Raw genomic sequence first — 19,931 nt, 5'->3', positions numbered from 1 at the left:
CCCCAATAGTTCATTTTTGCCCTTGCTTCCCTTGCCTTGCTGTGGCTGAGGTCAAAGAGGTTGCTACCTGTGCTCTTGTCAAGGATTTTGATGGATTCCTGTCTCACATTAAGGTCCTTCATCCATTTTGAGTCTATTTTTGTGTGTGGTGTAAGGAAATGGTCCAGTTTCATTTTTCTGCATGTCGCTGTGCAATTTTCCCAACACCATTTGTTGAAGAGACTGTCTTTTTTTTTTTCCACTAGCCATCCTTTCCTGCTTTGTCAAAGATTAGTTGACCATAGAGTTGAGAGTCCACTTCCAGACTCTCTATTTTGTTCCATTGATCTATGTGTCTGTTTGTGCCAGTACCATATGTCTTGATGATGACAGCTTTGTCATAGAGCTTGAAGTCTGGAATTGTGATGCCACCAACTTTGGCTTTTTTTTTTTTTGCAATATTCCTCTGGCTATTTGAGATCTTTCCTGGTTCCATATAAACTTTAGGATTATTTGTTCCATTTCTTTGGAAAAAAAAATGGTACTTTGATAGGGATTGCATTGAACATGTAGATTGCTTTAGGTAGCATAGACATTTTCACGGTATTTGTTCTTCCAATCCATGAGCATAGAAGGTTTTTCATTTCTTTGTGTCTTTCTCAATTTCTTTCATGAGTGTTCTATAGTTTTCTGAGTACAGATTCTTTGCCTCTTTGGTTAGGTTTATTCTTAGGTATCTTATGGATTTGGGTGCCATTGTAAATGGGATCAACTCCTTAATTTCTGTTTCTTCTGTCTTGCTATTGGTGTATAGAAATGCAACTGATTTCTGTGCATTGGTTGTATATCCTGACACTTTACTGAATTCCTGTACAAATTCTAGCAGATTTGGAGTGGAGTCTTTTGGGTTTTCCACATAAAGTATCATATCATCTGCAAAGAGAGTTGGATGACTTCTTTGCTGATTCAGATGCCTTTAATTTCTTTTTGTTGTCTGATTGCTGAGGCTAGGAGTTCTAGTACTATGTTGAATAGCAGTGGTGATAATGGACATCCCTGCTATGTTCTTGACCTTATGGGAAAAGCTCTGTTTTTCCCCATTGAGAATGCTATTTGCTGTGGGTTTTTCATAGATGGCTTTTATGATATTGGGCTATGTACCCTCTATCTCTACACTTTGAAGAGTTTCGAACAAGAAGGATGGTGTACTTTGTCAAATGCTTTTTCGGCATCTAATGAAAGTATCATATGGTTCTTACTCTTCCTTTTACTAATGTACCACATTGATTGATTTGCAGATGTTGAACCAACCTTGCCCTGGAATAAATCCCACTTGGTCGTGGTGAATAATCCTTTTAATGTACTCTTGGATCCTTTTGGCTAGTAATTTGGTGAGAATTTTTGCATCTGTGTTCATTAAAGATATTGGTCTGTAATTCTCCTTTTTGATGGGGTGTTTGTCTGGTTTTGAGATCAAGGTAATGCTAGCCTCATAAAGTGAGTTTGGAAGTTTTCCTTCCATTTCTATTTTTTGGAACTGTTTCAGGAGAGTAGGTATTAATTCTTCTTTAAATGTTTGGTAGAATTCTCCTGAGAAGCTTTCTGGCCCTGGGCTTTTGTGTTTTGGGAGATTTTTGATGACTGCTTCAATCTCCTCACTGGTTATGGGTCTGTTCAGGTTTTCTTTTTCTTCCTGGTTCAGTTTTGGTAGTTTATAGGTCTCTAGAAATGCATCGATTTCTTTCACATTGTCAAATTTGCTGGCATATAGTTGCTCATAATATGTTCTTATATTGTTTGTATTTCTTTGGTGTTGGCTGTGATCTTTCCTCTTCCATTCATGATTTTATTAATTTGGGTCCTTGCTCTTTTCTTTTTGATAAATCTGGCCAGGGGTTTATCAATCTTATTAATTCTTTCAAAGAACCAGCTTCTAGTTTCGTTGATTTGTTCTACTGTTCTTTTGGCTTCTATTTCATTGATTTCTTTTCGGATCTTTATGATTTCTCTTCTCTTGCTGGATTTAGGCTTCCTTTACTGTTCTTTCTCAGCTTCTTTAGGTGTAGGGTTAGGTTGTGTACCGAGACCTCTCTTATTTCTTGATAAAGGCTTGTATTGCTATATACTTTCCTCTTAGAACAACCTTTGCTGTGTCCCAGAGATTTTGAACATGTGTTTTCATTTTCATTTGTTTCCAAAATTTTTTCAATTTTTCTTTAATTTCCTGGTTGACCCATTCATTCTTCAGTAGGATGCTCTTTATCCTCTATGTATTTGAGCTTTCCTCTTGTGATTGAGTTCTAGCTTCAGAGTGTTGTGATCTGAAAATATGCAAGGAATGATCCCAGTCTTTTGGTACCAGTTGAGACCTTATTTGTGAACCAGGATGTGATCTATTCTGGAGAATACTCCATGTGCACTAGAGAAGAATATGTGGATATTTGGGATGGAATATTTTGAATATATCTCTGATGTCTCTGATGTCCATCTGGTCCAGTGTGTCATTTAAAGCCTTTATTTCCTTGTTGAGCTCTTGTTTGGATGATATGTCCATTTCAGTGAGGGGGGTGTTAAGTTCCCCTACTATTATTGTATTACTGTTGATGTGTTTCTTTGATCATGTTGTTAATCGGTTTATATACTTGGATGCTCCCATGTTAGGGGCATAGATATTTAAAATTGTTAGATCTTCTTGTTGGACAGATGCTTTAGGTATGATATAGTGTCTTCCTCATCTCTTACTATAGCCTTTGGCTTAAAATCTGATTTATCTTACATAAGGATTGCCACCCCAGCTTTCTTTTGATGTCCATTAGCATGGTAAATTATTTTCCACCCCCTCACTTTAAATCTGGAGGTGTCTTTGGCTCTGAAATGAGTTTCTTCTAGACAGCATATTGATGGGTCCTGGTTTTTAATCCATTCTGATACCCTGTGTCTTTTGATTGGGGCATTTAGCCCATTTACATTCAGGGTAACTAATGAAAGATATGAATTTAATGCCACTATATTTCCTGTAAGGTGACTGTTACTGTATATGGTCTCTGTTCCTTTCTGGTCTACTATTTTAGGCTCCTTTTTGCTTAGAGGACCACTTTCAATATTTCCTGGAGGGGTGGTTTGGTGTTTGCAAATTCTTTTAATTTTTATTTGTCCTGGAAGCTCTTTATCTCTCCTTCTATTTTCAAAGACAGCCTAGCTGGATATAGTATTCTTGGCTGTATATTTTTCTTGTTTAGTGCTTTGAATATATCATGCCAGTTCTTTCTGGCCTGCCAGGTCTCTGTGGATAAGTCCGCTACCAATCTAATATTTTTACCATTGTATGTTATAGACTTCTTGTCCTGGGCTGCTTTCAGGATTTTTTCTTTGTCACTAAGACTTATAAGTTTTACTATTAGATCACAGAGTGTGGACCTATTTTTTTTGAGGTGTGTTTTCTGTGCCTCCTGGATTTTGATGCTTGTTCCCTTTGCCATATTAGGGAAATTCTCTACAATAATTTGCTCCAATATACCTTCTGCCCCCCTCTCTCTTTCTTCTCATTTTGGGATCCCAATTATTCTAATGGTATCGTCTTATGGTATCACTTATCTCTTGAATTCTTCCCTCATGGTCTAGTATTTGTTTCTCTTTTGCTCAGTTTCTTTATTCTCCATCATTTGATCTTTTATATCACTAATTCTCTCTTCTGCCTCATTTATCCTAGCAGTAATTGCCTCCATTTTTTATTGCACCTCATTAATAACTTCTTTGATTTCAACTTGGTTAGATTTTAGTTTTTTATTTCTCCAGAAGGGATTTTATTTCTCTAGACAGGGTTTCTATAATATCCTCCATGCCTTTTTTGAGCCCCGCTAGCACCTTGAGAATTGTCATTCTGAACTCTAGAGCTGACATATTACCAATGTCTGTATTGATTAGGTCCCTAGCTGTTGGTACTGCCTCTTGGTTTTTTTTTTTTTTTTTTTTGTGGTGAGTTTTTCTGCCTTGTCATTTTATCCAGATATGAATATATGAATTAGAGAATAAAATACTAAAAGGGTGGCAAAGACCCTAGAAAAATATATGCTAACCAAATCAGAAGACACCTGAAACAGGGGGAGAAGAATGGGGGGGGGAATATATATATATCCCCCCCATTCTTCTCCATATATCTATATATATATTCTTCCCCATATATATATATATATATATTAGGCTGATGAATAAGACAAAGTCATCCATTTGATTTTGGGTGTATTCTGGTCTCTTAGAAGAAATTACCTCCTAAAATTTTAAAGAAAAAAAAAGTATATATATACACAAAGATTATAGTAAACACAATGAAGGGGTGGAATATGACTGTAAAGATGAAAATTAAAAAAAAAAGAAAAGATTCTAAAAAATGAATTGATAAGGGAAGTTGGTTGTAAAATGAAAAAAAAGGGGGAGAATGTGATCAGACTGGAGAGTAGAACAAAATCATGTGCTAAATTTAGGATATATTTTGATTTATTAGAAGAAATTGTATCCCAACATTTAAAAGAAAAAATCCTATATGTGTACTAAAAATAAAATTAAGTACAATGAAAGGGTAAAATATGACTTTAACAATGAAAATTTAAAAAGATTAAAAGAAAAAGATATTCTTTTTTTTTTTTTTTCTCAAAGATTTTATTTAATTTGACAGAGAGAAATCACAAGTAGTCAGAGAGGCAGGCATAGAGAGAGAGAGAGGGAAGCAGGCTCCCTGCTGAGCAGAGAGCCCGATGCGGGACTCGATCCCAGGACCCTGAGATCATGACCTGAGCCGAAGGCAGCGGCTTAACCCACTGAGCCACCCAGGCGCCCAGAAAAAGATATTCTTAAGATAAAATAGTTAAAGAACATTATAAGAGGAAAGAGGAAAATTAAAAAATAGAATAAAAAAGGAAATTAAAAAGAATTCACTTAACAAGACTAAAGGATCGTGGGGAAAATGCCATGAATTCTATGCAGTGCTTTTTCATAGCTCTGGAGTTCGTAGTTCTTGTTGATCTGAACTTGGTCTTGGCTGGATGTTCTTACTGATCCTCTGGGGGAGGGGCCTGTTGCAGTGATTCTCAAATGTCTTTGCCAGAGTTGGAATTATCATGCCCTTACCAAGGGCCATGCTAAGCAATCTGTTAAGGTTTGCTCTCCAGAGCTTTTGTTCCCTGAATGCTTTCTGTAGAGCTCTGGAGGATGGGAGTGAAAATGGTAGGCTCCCAGTCTCTGGCCTGGTGGAGCTTAGAGCTCAGGGCTCCACTCCTCAGTGCAAAAAGCAGTCAGTCCCCCCAGTCTCTCTAGTCTCTGGATGCACTCTGTGCTCACCTGGCCTGTGATTGAGCATTTTTATCTCTGGTGCACAGCCCTGTTTGGAGTTGCCAAACCTAGAAGGTTCCTGCCACACATTCCTGTGCACTCCTCCCAGAGGAGAAAGGAGGGGGTTTCCTTGGATCTGCCACTTGTGCAGTCCCTGCTTGAAGGGTAGTGGCCTGAGAGTACCTTGGATCATGGCTTAAGGTATCCCTGAGCTGAGAGCCTGTTCCTTGGCTCCAGTTCCGTCTCTGTAGTCAGCTTCCCTGCTCTGATACCTGACAGCTTCACCACCCTCAGACATCCCTGTCTTTTGGTATCCCTGCGGGTCCTGAGACCACCCTGTGCCTGCGAGGGCTCGACTCTTGTGTAGCTTCTGGAGCATTATTCCTCAGTAGAGTAGACTTCCTCAATGGAGCAGACTTCGCAGTGGATCAAAGTTCTGATTATGTGCTCTCCTGCTCCATGGCTTCCTGGGAGCTGCCCCTTCCCACTGCAGTCTCTCTTCCTGTTGCTTCGGATTCATTTCTCTGCATATCCTACCTTCCAGGAAGTGGACAATTTTCTGTTCCTAGAATTGCTGCTCTTCTTTTCAATCTCCTGTTGAGTTTGTAGGTATTCGGAATGGTTTGATAACTATCTTGCTGAACTACTGGGACCTAATGCTGTTTCAGTTTGCTATTCCTGTGCCATCTTGTTTCCTCCAGTTTGATCCTTTTTTTTTTTTTTTTTTAAAGATTTTATTTATTTGACAGAGAAATCACAAGTAGGCAGAGAGGCAGGCAGAGAGAGAGAGGGGAGGAAGCAGGCTCCCTGCGGAGCAGAGAGCCCCATGCGGGGCTCAATCCCAGGACCCTGGGATCATGACCTGAGCTGAAGGCAGAGGCTTTAACCCACTGAGCCACCCAGGCGCCCCCAGTGTGATCCTTTTTGAGGCTAGTTTTTAAGCATTGTTAGGACAATCCAGAACAGCCTTTAGTTTAGTATTAATTTGGTCACACTCCTGAGGCAATACATTTCTTGGGACATTGCCTTGTATTTTAGGTGGTGTTTGGCTGATTGGTATGCTAATTATTTCCAGCCTGGAGTGATTCCTAAAGATTGTTCTTCTTGGTGCTTTTGATTTTAAAAGTATCTTCCATTTTTATGTTATACTCATATTACATATTTTTCAGATTATTTTAGCATTTTAATTTTTAAATTTATTGTATTTTTCTTTTTCAAGTTTTTATATAAATTCCAGTTAACATACAGTGTAATATTATTTTCAGGTATAGAATTTTAGTGATTCATCAGTTACATACAACACGTAGTACTCATCACAAGAAGTGCTTTCCATAATAGTCATTGCCCACATAACCCACCCCCCCTTCCAGTAACTCCCAGTTTGTTCTCTGTAAGTAAGAGGTCTGTTTTATGGCTTGCCTCTCTTTTTTTCCTCCCATGTTCTTCTGTTTTGTTTCTTAAATTCCACATATGAATGCGACCATAGAGTATTTGTCTTTCTCTGAATTATTTTGTGTAACATAATACACGTCACTGCAGTTGGCAAGATTTTGTTCTTTTTGATGGCTAAGCAATATTCCAGTGTGTGTGTGTGTGTACCACATTTTTTAAATGCATTCTTTAGTTGATAAACATTTGGGATCTTTTCATAATTTGACAATTACAGATAATGCTGCTATAAAAAAAGGGTGCATGTGTCCCTTCAAATCAGTATTTTTGATCCTTTGGGTGAATACCTAGTAGTGCAATTGCTGGATCGTAGGGCATTTCTATTTTTAACTTTTTGAGGAATCTCTGTACTGTTTTCCAGAGTCTCTTATTTTTATTAAAATATATTAAAATTATGTTATGCTAAGTTTTAGTGATTAAAAGATTAAATTGATTTAGTGATTAAATTGTCGTAATTTCATAATAGTCTGAAAGGATGATCACACCTTCTAAGTACCTAATACATGCAGAGGCAGATAATATATTCTTGGTATCAGGCCTTTATTTGCACTGGTTATGAATAAATTGCATGTATGTATTTCTCCTGTTAAATAACCCCTTTCACTCTTCTCTCTTTCACTAGGAAGAACGTGTTGTGAATCACATGGCTGCAAAGATTATTGAAAATGTCTGCACTACCTTTTCTGCTCAGGCCCAGGGCTTTATTACAGGGGAAGTTGGACCCGTCTTATGGTACCTATTCAAACATTCCACTGTTGATTCTCTCAGGATCACAGCAATATCGGTAAGATGGAGCATCTTTGGGGGATATATCTGGGTATATTTAAATACGAAGTCTGACAAACTGCCAGAAATAGAGTAAATTTCAAATACAGTAAATTTCAGTGAATAAGTAGCACACAAATCTCAGACTAATATAGTTGGTGAGAACAAGAATTTTTCTTTTAAAACAAAATTTTCAAAATTGGGGTTGGAAAACCTTGGAACTGTGGGGACCTTGTGTGACCATATGTTATGGTTTCAGAAACAATTGGGAAGTGATAGTGGAATACTGTGCTCATGGATAGGGTATAGCACTTGGTTTGGTTTATGTTTAGTGTTCCCTGATTTTTCCTGCTAGCCACCTCTTTCAGATTTTATACTAAATTTATTGTGAATTAATTATGAGGTGAATTCATGTTAATGTTCTGGCATCTGTGGTTTTGCAGCTTTTGTATTTTGATTGGCTGTCTACTACTTTGCTCACATGGTTATGGTGACTTGGTGTAAAAGATAATTATGTATGAAGAGGTGTTAACATGGTTGTATCAATTTAACAGTCTGTTGAACAAATACAACCCTTGCTCATACAATTTATTAAAATACTCTTTTTGATCACTGGTCTCATGTGGACTCTCAGTATTTTATGGCAGCCTTGCTGTTTCTCTCTCTCCCCTGCTCATTCTTGCACTTCTCTCTTTCCTCCCTTACTCTCTTTCCTTAGACCTCCAACCCATATTTTTCTCCTCCATCCTCAGTAAGTGACTTTCTCCAGTACTTCCCAGAGAAAAATGGAGACTTCCAGTGGTAATTATCCCAGCGTACGTCTACCATGTCTGTAGACTAATTTACATCCCACCGCCTGCCCTTACCTGGTCCTGTCTTTCCCTCCTGTTAGAGTTGATGAACTATCCCTTCTCCTGGTAGAGACAAATCTCTCCCTATTTTTTCCCATCTTCCTCCTGTTCCTTTCTTGGGAATTTCACTCAAATGGTTATTTTTGCTCTTTCCTAAATCTTTAACTCTCCCTCTCTACTAGATCATTCTAATCAGCATTCAGGTATTCTTTATCCCATTACAAAGAATAAAAGCACACATGCAGACATATCAAAGAGTCGCTGGGCTTCATGTCCCCCTTCACATCCGTACTTCTTTAAAGAATTATTGCCACAAACTGTCACTCCTTTCTGGCCGTTTCCTCTTTAACCCAGTGCAGTATCTGTCCCAAAATGCCACTGAAGCTGGTCTTGCTGAGATATTTATTGATGTTTGTGTTGCTAAATCCTGGTAATATTTATGGATGTCTTCCAGTTCTTACCTTAAATTTACCTATGTAACAAATGCTAACCATTCTGTTTGTTGACTGTTATTAAGCAAAGGGTGTGTAGCATCTGCCTCTCTTCCTGTCTGTCTCTTACACACACACACACACACACACACACACACACACACACACATGCTTCTGGAGCCACATGATTTCAACCTGACAGAAAAAACCCTAATTATGATATTAGTAATTATGGAGAGACTGTCAGAAAGAATTACAAAGTATACCAGTGAACTTTCTCAAGGCACCTTGGAATCCTATCTTAGAACATCCATTTTACACTACATCTTCTCTATATACAATGGAATATTACTCAGTCATCAGAAAGAATGAAATCTTGCCATTTGAAATGATGTGGATGAAACTACAGGGTATTATGCTGAGTGAGGTAAGTCCGAAAAAGACAAATAGCATATATTCACTCGTGTGGAATTTAAGAAAGAAAACAGAGGATTGTAGGGGAAGGGAATGAAAAAGAAGATGAAAACAAAGAGGGAGGCAAACCATCAGAGATTTAACTGTAGGGAATAACCTGTGGGTTGTTGAAGGGGAAGGGAGTAGGGGAATGGGGCAGTTGGGTGATGGACATTGGGGAGGGCATATGATGTGATGAGCTCTGGTTGTTGTATGCAACTGAGGAATCACTAAATTCTACCTCTGAAACTGATAATATACTATATGTTAATTAAATTGAATTTAAAAAATTAAAAACATCCATTTTAATTCTGGGCCTTTAAAAAAAAGTCTGTCTTGCTTTATTTGGGTTTATGTAGTTTTCATCTTTATACTCAAGCTTAGTTTCTTTACTTGGCAAATTTTTTTTTCCAATTTTCACCAAAGTTAGGCCTTTCTTCACCTGACACATTAAGCTTCACTCTTTCATCTTGGGGTGCTTGTATTTTGCTCTTAGCTTTCATCTGAATCATTAATTTTTCACTGAAATTTTGCCCATTATCCCAAAAAAGTCTCTCCTTTCTTTGCTCCAGGATCCTGTTCAGTATCATGTGTTTTGTACTGTTTTCCTATTTCTTTAGTCTCCTCCAATATGAAACAGTTCCCCAGTCTTCCTGTGTACTTCATGTCCTTTACTATTTTAAAGAATATAGGGCTTTTATTTTATAGAGGGAGGCTTGACCTGGGTCTGTCTGGTGCTTCCTCATGAAACCTCCTTAGCACTATTGACAACTCCTGCCTGTAACCAGTCTGTGATAGGAGTCATGGGAGGATCATCTATTTTTATTATTTCTTCTTGAGCAGGAGTTGGCAATTGGTTTCTATAAAGGGCCAGATAATAAAGAACTTGGCTTGGTAGGCCACATGTAGTCTCTGTTGCACATCCTTTTTGTTTTGTTTTCTACAGCCCCTCTAAACGTGTAAAAACCATTTTTTTTTAAAGAAAGATTTTTATTTATTATTTGAAAGAGAGAGACAGAGTGAGAGCATGCACGAATGGCAGGGTTGAGGGGAAAGCAGATTCTCAGCTGAGCAGAGAGCCTGACACCCATGTGTCTTGAGATCATGATGTGAGCGGAAGGCAGAAGCTTAACTGACTGAGCCACCCCGGGTGCCCCTCATTTCTCTTTCTTTCTCTCTCTTTTTTTTCCTTCTCTCTCTCTTTCTTTCTGTCTCTTTCTTTCCTTCCTTTCTTTGCCTTTCCTTCCTTCCTTCCTTCCTTCCTTCAGCTTTTATTTATTTGAGAAAGAGAAAGCACAAGCCAGTGGCTGGGTGAGGGGGAGGTGGTGTGTGGGGTAAAAGGCAGAGAAGAGGGAGAAACAGGCTGCTCTCTGAACAGGCAGCTTGACACAGGGCTTGGTCTCAGGACCCCAAGATCATGGCCTGAGCTGAAGGCAGTCACTTAACTAACTGAGCCACCCAGATGCTCCCAAAACCATTCTTCTTGTATATCTCATGAGCTGTGGAAAAACGGGTCTTTGGTAGTGGTTGGTATTCTACTATAACAGAGCTCTTTCTCTTCTTCCATGTGTATGTGTGTATTTATATAATTATTTTGATGAATAACTACTTTGTGCAATGGATCATAATGTGATACTCCTGCCACTATTATTATTTGTGGGGATGCTTTAGTCATCCCAGATTTGGCCAATGTGAGCCCTTCAAGCTGGCTTCTGTGTTCTATGGACCCATTTCTTTTTTAAAAATTTATTTAAAAATTTTTTTTAAAGACTTTCTTTGACAGAGACAGTGAGAGAGGGAACCCAAGCAGGGGTTGTGAGAGAGGGAACCCAAGCAGGGGTTGTGAGAGAGGGAGAAGCAGGCTTCCCATGGAGCAGAGAGCCTGATGCAGGGCTCAATCTCAGGACCCTGGGATCATGACATGAGCCGAAGGCAGACCCTTAACGCCTGAGCCACCTAGGTGCCTCTCGGTGGATCCATTTCCACCATTGTTTGAGCACTTCATTATTTTCTGATATCACCTGATGTTCTGGGTTATTTTTTACTTTCTCTCTCCCAGCTCTGGAATCAGTCATTTTTTGGGGGGGAAACTTTGGTATTTAGAAGCCAAGATCTGGGTGCTCTTTGTGTTTATTCCTATGGGGTGTCATTGTTTCTATGTCTTCTTAATATTCAGAGTTAGAAAAAATATATCCATCCATCCCTATGTATTTATAATTGTTTTTATATGTATCATTGTACATATTCAGAACAAAACTCATGCATTCATATTGATACTTCCAAATTTAATCTAATACCTTAAGATTCTTTCTAGCCTTCCCCCTTTCCGTGTTTGTAAATCCCTTCTCAGATGGAGACAAACACGGCTCCTGTTACTCTCCATATCTGTACTGGTTTGTTCAGTGAATTTACTTATATCAGACTCCATCTACTCAGGCCACTTCCACTGTGTCATCCTCTGTCTTCCTTGCCATTGCCACCCAGCTTCCTTGACCACTTGTGCTCAGTTCCCCCTCCCCCTTACCGTCCCCTTTCCTCAAGCACTGACATGTTGACCTTGGGAGGGGAAAGTGAGAGGAGATGGATTAAGGAAAACAAAGGGTCAAGTGTTCTTTTTCATACTTTCCCTTAACTCCTCTCACCTCACTGTTCACATCCAGTTACTTAACCTTCCTGGGAACCTCGTTCCCTCTCAGGTTGCTGTGTTGCTACTGCCATGGTCTAGGCCCCACCATCTCTCCTGTGGACCACTCAAGTGGCCTCCTCACTGGTCTTCCTATGGCCAGTATGCCCCACTAATATCATTCTCCACACAGAGAGCATTTCCTAAAAATCATGTATCTTATAGCTTTTTACTATTTTTCTTCAAGGATTGGTACAACTTTAAGCAAAATACCAGGTAGAAGTTAAGAATTGGCGAGGCTTTCACTTTTAGGACTAATTCATTAATAAATAAATAAATACTATTTAAAGCAGTTAACACATTATGCTTAATAAAGTAGTTGTTAGCTTATTATAATTATAATGTAATTATATTGATTATCAACTCATATAAAGCCAGGATTCATCTCTCTGTTTGAAGCCAGGTCTTTGATTACAAGTGAAGATTTTTCCTGCAAAAAATGAGAGGAAGGGATCCTTCTGTCCCACATCATGAATTGAGGGGGGCATCATGAGTAGATGTTTAATAACAGTTAACATCCATTTTTTACTGGGGAAACAAAAATAGCTCACAAAGGTCTTGCTAGTAATAAAGTGAGGTGATCCTTTTTATTATATAAAATATAAATAGATATATTTTGTTATATAAAAGTATGAGATCATTGTTGGAGGATCCTAAAATAAAATTATCCTAATGTAATCTTAAGCAAATTGTTTCTGCCTTGTAAACAGGTTTACCTGAGGATCTATTAAAGATTGAGGTGACAAAAACTGAAAATAGACATTCTGAACACACTTCATGTAAATTCCTAACAGGGAATGACATTTCCTTCCTCCCTAACAGAGCTGAACTTTTTCTTTCCTTTCTCTTTTCTTCCTTTTTTTTTTTTTTTTAAAGATTTTATTTATTTATTTGTCAGAGAGAAAGAGAGCACAAGCAGACAGAATGGCAGACAGAGGCAGAGAGAGAAGCCGGCTCCCGCTGAGCAAGGAGGCTGATGCGGGACTCGATCTCAGGACCCTGGGATCATGACCTGAACCAAAGGCAGTGGCTAACCCACTGAGCCACCCAGGTGTCCCTGAACTTTTTCTTTTTCCAAACTCTTCTCTCAGGAATGTGTGCTGGAGGTTAACATACCCATTTGGAGTTAAAGATAGAATTCTTATCACTGCCTTCAAGATCTCAGATGGTTTGGCCCCTGCCTCCCTTTTTTGTCACACCTCCTAAAGCTCATCGTCTCACTCTCTGTGCTTCAGCCACATTTTGTTCTGACATTTTCTAGAATTTGCAAACACTTTTCTGCCTCAGCACTTTCCCCTTTGCTGTTTCCTGTGCCTGGTTGCTCTTTTCAAATGGCTGAGTCTTCACATTTCACGTATCAGCTCCTCTGGTAGGACATCCCCTGGACCCTCAAATCTCTTTGTAGTTTTGCTCATAGCAGTGACCACAGCTCGATTGACCTCAAGTATGGAAGCCAGATTTTCTGTCTCAGTGTCAGTTCCAGGAAGATAGGAGCCCTTTCCCCCTTGTTCCCTTCCTGAGCACACAAGGTAGGTGCTCTGGTAACCAGATGAATGGCTGGGCTGTGGCTGGGGAAAGCGGTGTTCAGTGCTAGGGACTGACTTGCTCATTTTGTTTGTAACAGTCTGCATCTGCTGTGCCTGCCAGCACAGTGATTTCCTGGTCATCTCCTGGTCTCATACATTCCCCTGTACCAGTGTGGTCCCTGGCCCAGCAGCATCAATATCACCTGGGAACTTGTTAGAAATACAGATTTGGGGACGCCTGGGTGGCTCAGTTGGTTAAGCAGCTGCCTTCGGCTCAGGTCATGATCCCAGCGTCCTGGGATCAAGTCCCACATCGGGCTCCTTTCTCCACAGGGAGCCTGCTTCTCCCTCTGACTCTGCCTGCCACTCTGTCTGTGCTCGGTCTCGCTCTCTCTCTCTCTGACAAATAAATAAATAAAATCTTAAAAAAAAAAAAAAAAAAAAAAAAAGAAAAGAAATCCAGATTTGACCCAGACCTGCTAAATAGGAAATTTCCAGGGGCAGAGGCTCCATAATCTGCATGTTAACATGCCTCCAGCTGATTGTACAACTTGCTGAAGTGGGAGAACCTAGTCCTTGAAGCTCTTGGAAGACAAGAGCCTGGCCTGGTGTGAGTGAAGGATGGTGCATTTCTCCTTCCCACTCAGGAATGTTTCCATGGCTTAGGAATTGGTTGTTGGGTGGAGTGGACCTGACTTAGGAAATATATTGGATGGATAAAAGATTATTAAAATTATTAGGATTATAAGAAATCTCTATGAACCATAGTGGGGACCGAGAAACCTGTAGAGTTAGATTGAGAAAGATGACCCCGATAAGGATGATAACTGGGGTAAACATCATTACTGATAGGTTGAGATGAAGGGGATAAAAAGTGAAGAATTTTGCAGCATAGTGTTTCTCACTGGGGTTGGCCAGGAGCTTTTCAAGCAGCACTGACTACTTCCTCCACTTGACATACCCCCTTCCCTTATTCTGTTGTATCTTAAGATCTCTCAGGAGTCAGATGAGAGTGTGTGCAGTTTAGAAAAGCTCCCAAGGTAATTTTGGTAGGACATGAAAGAAACCACTCAAAAGACAAAACAGAAATGGTTTTTAAAGTTTTTATTCCATGGTGATTCCATGTGTCTCATAGATTATTGTCCTCCACTTTTTTTAAAATTTAAATTTATTTTTTTTCAGCATTCCAAAATTCATTGTTTATGCATCACACCCAGTGCCCCGTGCAATATGTGCCCTCCTTAATACCCACCTCCACTTTTAACTTAGTCTATTTCTTAGGAGTTGCCTTTATTATATAGACTATCAGGAATTCTGTGGGTAACACAGTGTTCTTTTTGAATAAAATTTGAAGTGAATTTTAGATGGCAGGTGTTTTCCCCAGTTTTAAAATGTAGTCACAAGCTCTATTTTAATAAATAAATATTTCAAAACCAGTTCACTGAGCTCAAACTTGAGATTTGATTTTTTTGATTCAGAAAATACAAGCAGTGGTGTGCTCTTGAGCCTCCATGAAGCTCTCAACTGTGTTTGATATCCAGAAGTGGCAGGTTAAAAGTGTTTTTTTTCTGCAGGAGCTTTTTAAAATGGAAAGTCTGTTAGGCTTCTGAGCTGCATTCTGAAGATGAGACCTTCTAGTCCCCTCATATTGGTTTGAACACATTTAGAAGTAGTCTGGACAAATCTTTTATCACGAAGAGTCCCCATTATGAACATTATGATCAGGTAGGGATTTTATATTGGTAGAAAGTTTTGCTGTGAGAGCTGCCCCCCAAATTTTCAAAAAGCCAATGACAGTGTTTTTGTGTCTTGAGGTCACTGTTGGTTTAATCCTTAATTTGCTCAAAACGTTCTGAGTGTAGCATGACTTTTAGGGACTCTGTTGAAAAAAAAATTTTTTTTCCCCTAAATTCTTGGATTAAAATACTTAAATAATTGTTTTGATTTCATACAGAGCAATTTTCTTGGATCCGTTATAAATGAGTTTTAAAAAACGTTCACGTTGTACAATCAGAGCTAGTTTTTTTTTTTAGTGAACTCATTTTTCATACTCCTATTTTCAGATATTAGTAGCTACTTTCTTGCTGAAACATATACAATTTGGGCTTTAGACTTGAAGAACCCGACTCTCCTAGTTTCCAAACCATCATGTCTAAGTTACCCATCTGTAAATCCCATGGAAGGAAGAGGAAAGACTGAAATACGATTTGAAAGGTGTCCAAAATAGACTGATTTTCCCCCCATAATCTCATTTTGCTATGGCTATCTGTAAATGAATACAAATCCCTGGTATGTGTATGAAATAGTCAATGATTATTGTTACATTTTCTAGGTTACTTACCATTTCTTTTTTGTGGTGAAGACATTTACAATTTATTCTCTTAACAACTTTCAAATACATTATTTTATTATTATATATATATTTTATTATTAACTATAATTACCATGCTGTACATTAGATACCCAGAACTTGTTTATTTATTTAACATAACACTGGAAGTTTGTACTCTTTGCCCAACATTTCCCTGTTTTCCCACTCCCAAGTCCCTGGAAACCACATTCCAGTCTCCGTTTCTATGAGCTCGGCTTTTTCAGATTCCACATGTAAGTACTTCGATGTCATACAGTATCCATCTTTCTTTTTCTGTCTTATTTCATTTATTTCACTTAGCATAATGCCTGAAAGGCTGACCCATGTTGTTGTGCATGGAAGAATTTCCTTTTCTTGTGTGGCTGAATAATAATCTGTTGTGTATATTTATTGCATGTATACCACATCTTCCTTATCCATTCATCCATGGATAGACACTTAAGTTGTTTTCGTATCTTGGTTATTGTCATTAATGCTGCAGTGAGAATGGGCATCCAGATCTCTTTGAGATCCCGTATTCATTTGTCAGTGATTATTGAGATAAGATTATGCATCTCATATGGTAATCAGTTCCATGAGGAGAGGGACACTTTTTGTTTCGGCAGAACAGTATATATAGTTAGTGCTTTGTCAATGCTCAGGTTTCAGTGCATTTGTTTATTCAGTAATTTCAGTTATGGTAGTAAATATATCCATTATTTATAATGTTAACTTGCCTGGGGTGCCTCCATGGCTCAGTCGGTTAAGAGTCTGACTCTTGATATTGGCTCAGGTCAGATCTCGGGGTCATGGGATTGAGCCCCATGCTGGGTTCTGCTCTCAGCAGAGTCTTCTTGAGATTCTCTCTCTCCCTCCCCACTAGCGGTTGCTCTCTCTCAAATAAATGAAATCTTAAAAAAAAAATGTAAACTTTCCTTAAATATTTATTTCCATCTAATTAAAAAATGTCTAATACAGTCATGGCATCAAAATGTAATTTAAAAATTATTATAAAATAATGTGCATTTACTTGAAAACTTTGAATAGGGCATATGTGAAAGGGTGAAGACTTCTTCTCTTTTCTCTAACTCACCTCAGTACCAGATTTTCATTGTTATTGGTTGTATTATCTTTTCCTTTCTGGTTATAATATCACATTAGTATTTTCTTAGGGATTGGAACTAAGGTTTAGCATTCAGTAAATAAATATATTTACTTTAAACTGTTCATTTTGTTGGAAGTTTGATTTTATACTGATTAACGCTTGTTTTCCTTATTTTATCAATAGCAATAACTTTTAAAGGAAGTTCATTTTTGGAGATAGAAAAAATATTTAATTTTTTTCCTGAGATTTTGTTTTATTTTAATTTAAAAATTAAAAAACTTAAAAATTTTTATTTTAATTAAAAAATTATTTTATAAATAATTTCTTAGATTTGATTTATTTGTCAGGGAGATAGAGAGCATGTGTGTGTGTGCACAAGCTGGTGGAACAGCAGAGGGAGAAGCAGGCTCCTGGTTGAGCAAGGAGCCCAATGTGTGACTTGATCCCAGGACCCTGGGATTATGACCGGAGCCAAAGGCAGAGTTTAATGGACTGAGCCACCCAGGCATCCCATTTCCTGAGATTTTAAAGAAGACGAAAATATTTCTTGAAATCTTTATCTTTTCCCTTCCTCTTTCCTTACAATTTGTCTTTAATTAATTCATTAGTTTAAAGAGAGCTAGAGATTGTACACATGCACATTAGGGAGGTGGGGGGAGGGACAGAAGGAGAGGGAGGGGGAGAGAATCTTAAGGAGACTTATGCTGAGCCCAGAGGCCAACTTGGGGACTTCATCTTAGGACCCTGATATGGTGACCTGAGCCAAAATCAAGAGTCTGACACTTAACTGACTGGGCCACCCAGGGGTTCCTAATAATTCATCTTATATTTGATCTTTTCATTATTGATCAATGTTATAGATCTATTTAAAATATAAATCAGGAAGAAGGAGGTTATAGGACATTAATTATAATGAATTATAATGAATGATAATTATAATTAATTATATTATAATTAATTATAATGAATCATAATGAATGTTTTTGTAAAACTGTTTCTGACTTTCTTTGTAGTCTCCCGTATATGCTCAGAATATGACCATCCCTTGTTTTTTTGTTTTTTAAATTTTGCTTAAAAACTTTTGAGGTTCTTTCATTACTTATGACATAAAATTCAAAAGCCCTAGTTTGGGGGCTCCATAGTGGCTCAGTGGGTTAAGCTTCTGCCTTTGGCTCAGGTCATGATCTCAGGGTCCTGAGATCAAGCCCTGCATCAGGCTCTCTGCTCAGTGGGGAGCCTGCTTCCCTGTCTCTCTGCCTGCCTCTCTGCCTACTTGTGATCTCTTTGTCAAATAAATAAATAAAATCTTAAAAAGAAAAAAGTCCAGAGGAAACAAAAGCGAAAATAAACTTTTGGGACTTCGTCAGAATCAAAAGCTTCTGCACAGCAAAGGAAACAGTCAAAAAAACAAAGAGGCAACCCACGGAATGGGAGAAGATATTTGAAAATGACAGTACAGACAAAAGGTTGATATCCAGGATCTATAATGAACTCCTCAAACTCAACACACACAAAACTGACAGTCATATCAAAAAATGGGCAGAAGATATGAACAGACACTTCTCCAATCAAGACATACAAATGGCTATCAGACACATGAAAAAATGTTCATCATCACTAGCCCTCAGGGAGATTCAAATTAAAACCACATTGAGATATCACCTTACACCAGTTAGAATGGCCAAAATGAACAAGACAGGAAACAACATGTGTTGGAGGGGATGTGGAGAAAGGGGAACCCTCTTCCACTGTTGGTGGGAATGCAAGTTGGTGCAGCCTCTTTGGAGAACAGTGTGGAGATTCCTCAAGAAATTAAAAATAGAACTTCCCTATGACCCTGCAATTGCACTACTGGGTATTTACCCCAAAGATACAGATGTAGGGAAAAGAAGGGCCATCTGTACCCCAATGTTTATAGCAACAATGGCCATGGTCGCCAAACTGTGGAAAGAACCAAGATGCCCTTCAACGGACGAATGGATAAGGAAAATGTGGTCCATATACACTATGGAGTATTATGCCTCCATCAGAAAGAATGAATACCCAACTTTCGTAGCAACATGGACGGGACTGGAAGAGATTATGCTGAGTGAAATAAGTCAAGCAGAGAGAGTCAATTATCATATGGTTTTACTTATTTGTGGAGCATAACAAATAGCATGGAGGACAAGGGGTGTTAGAGAGGAGAAGGGAGTTGGGGTAAATTGGAAGGGGAGGTGAATCATGAGAGACTATGGACTCTGAAAAACAATTTGAGAAGTTTGAAGTGGTGGGGGATTGGGAGGTTGGGGTACCAGGTGGTGGGTATTATAGAGGGCATGGATTGCATGGAGCACTGGGTGTGGTGAAAAAATAATGAATACTGTTATGCTGAAAATAAATAAATAAATTAAAAAAAAAAAAAAGAAAGAAAAAAGTCCTGGATTGGTAGACCAACTCTGGCTCCAGAGTACTTCCCTATTCTCTGCTTTTCCTCCTGCACCTGAAGGGTGTTCTCATTGAATCAATTTCACTTTTTTTTTTTTTTGAAGATTTTTATTTATTTATTTGACAGACAAAGGTCACAGTAGGCAGAGAGGCAGGCAGAGAGAGAGAGGAGGAAGCAGGCTTTCCGCTGAGCAGAGAGCCCAATGCGGGGCTCCATCCCAGGACCCTGGGATCATGACCTGAGCCAAAGGCAGAAGCTTAACCCACTGAGCCACCCAGGCGCCCCAAATCAATTTCACCTTCTTAAACCATGCTCTTCATTTCCATGTCTCCTTGTGAACACTTGCTCTCTTCTCTTTGGCTAGAATTTTTTAAATTTAATATAAAAAAAACCCAGTATATGTACAATGAACCTATGGTGTTGTATTAGCTCCAGGTATTCAAGAGAATGATTCAGCAATTCTGTACATTACTCAGGGCTCATCATGAGTAATGCCCTTCACTTATTTCACCCATCCCTCCCTGATCCTTCTTCCCCTCTGGTAACTGTCAGTTCTCTACAGTTAAGAGTCTCTTTTTTTTCTTCT

At 38.6% G+C, this 19,931-nt stretch overlaps 1 protein-coding gene across 2 annotated transcripts in view; it reads left to right on the top strand.

Annotated features, from left to right (window-relative positions):
- ULK4 (unc-51 like kinase 4) overlaps positions 1-19,931 on the top strand; it is a 628,848-nt gene that overhangs the window by 112,006 nt on the left and 496,911 nt on the right. For both annotated transcript variants that reach the window (XM_032312841.1, XM_032312747.1), the window contains exon 20: positions 7,376-7,537. In XM_032312841.1, the coding sequence (XP_032168732.1) occupies positions 7,376-7,537 (162 nt within the window). The remainder of the gene's footprint in view (positions 1-7,375; positions 7,538-19,931) is intronic.

This window comes from Mustela erminea, chromosome 1 (assembly GCF_009829155.1).
Source record: "Mustela erminea isolate mMusErm1 chromosome 1, mMusErm1.Pri, whole genome shotgun sequence".
Lineage (NCBI taxonomy): Eukaryota > Metazoa > Chordata > Mammalia > Carnivora > Mustelidae > Mustela > Mustela erminea.
The sequence above is the reverse complement of the archived record's forward strand: the minus strand, read 5'-3'. Positions and strand labels throughout refer to the sequence as shown.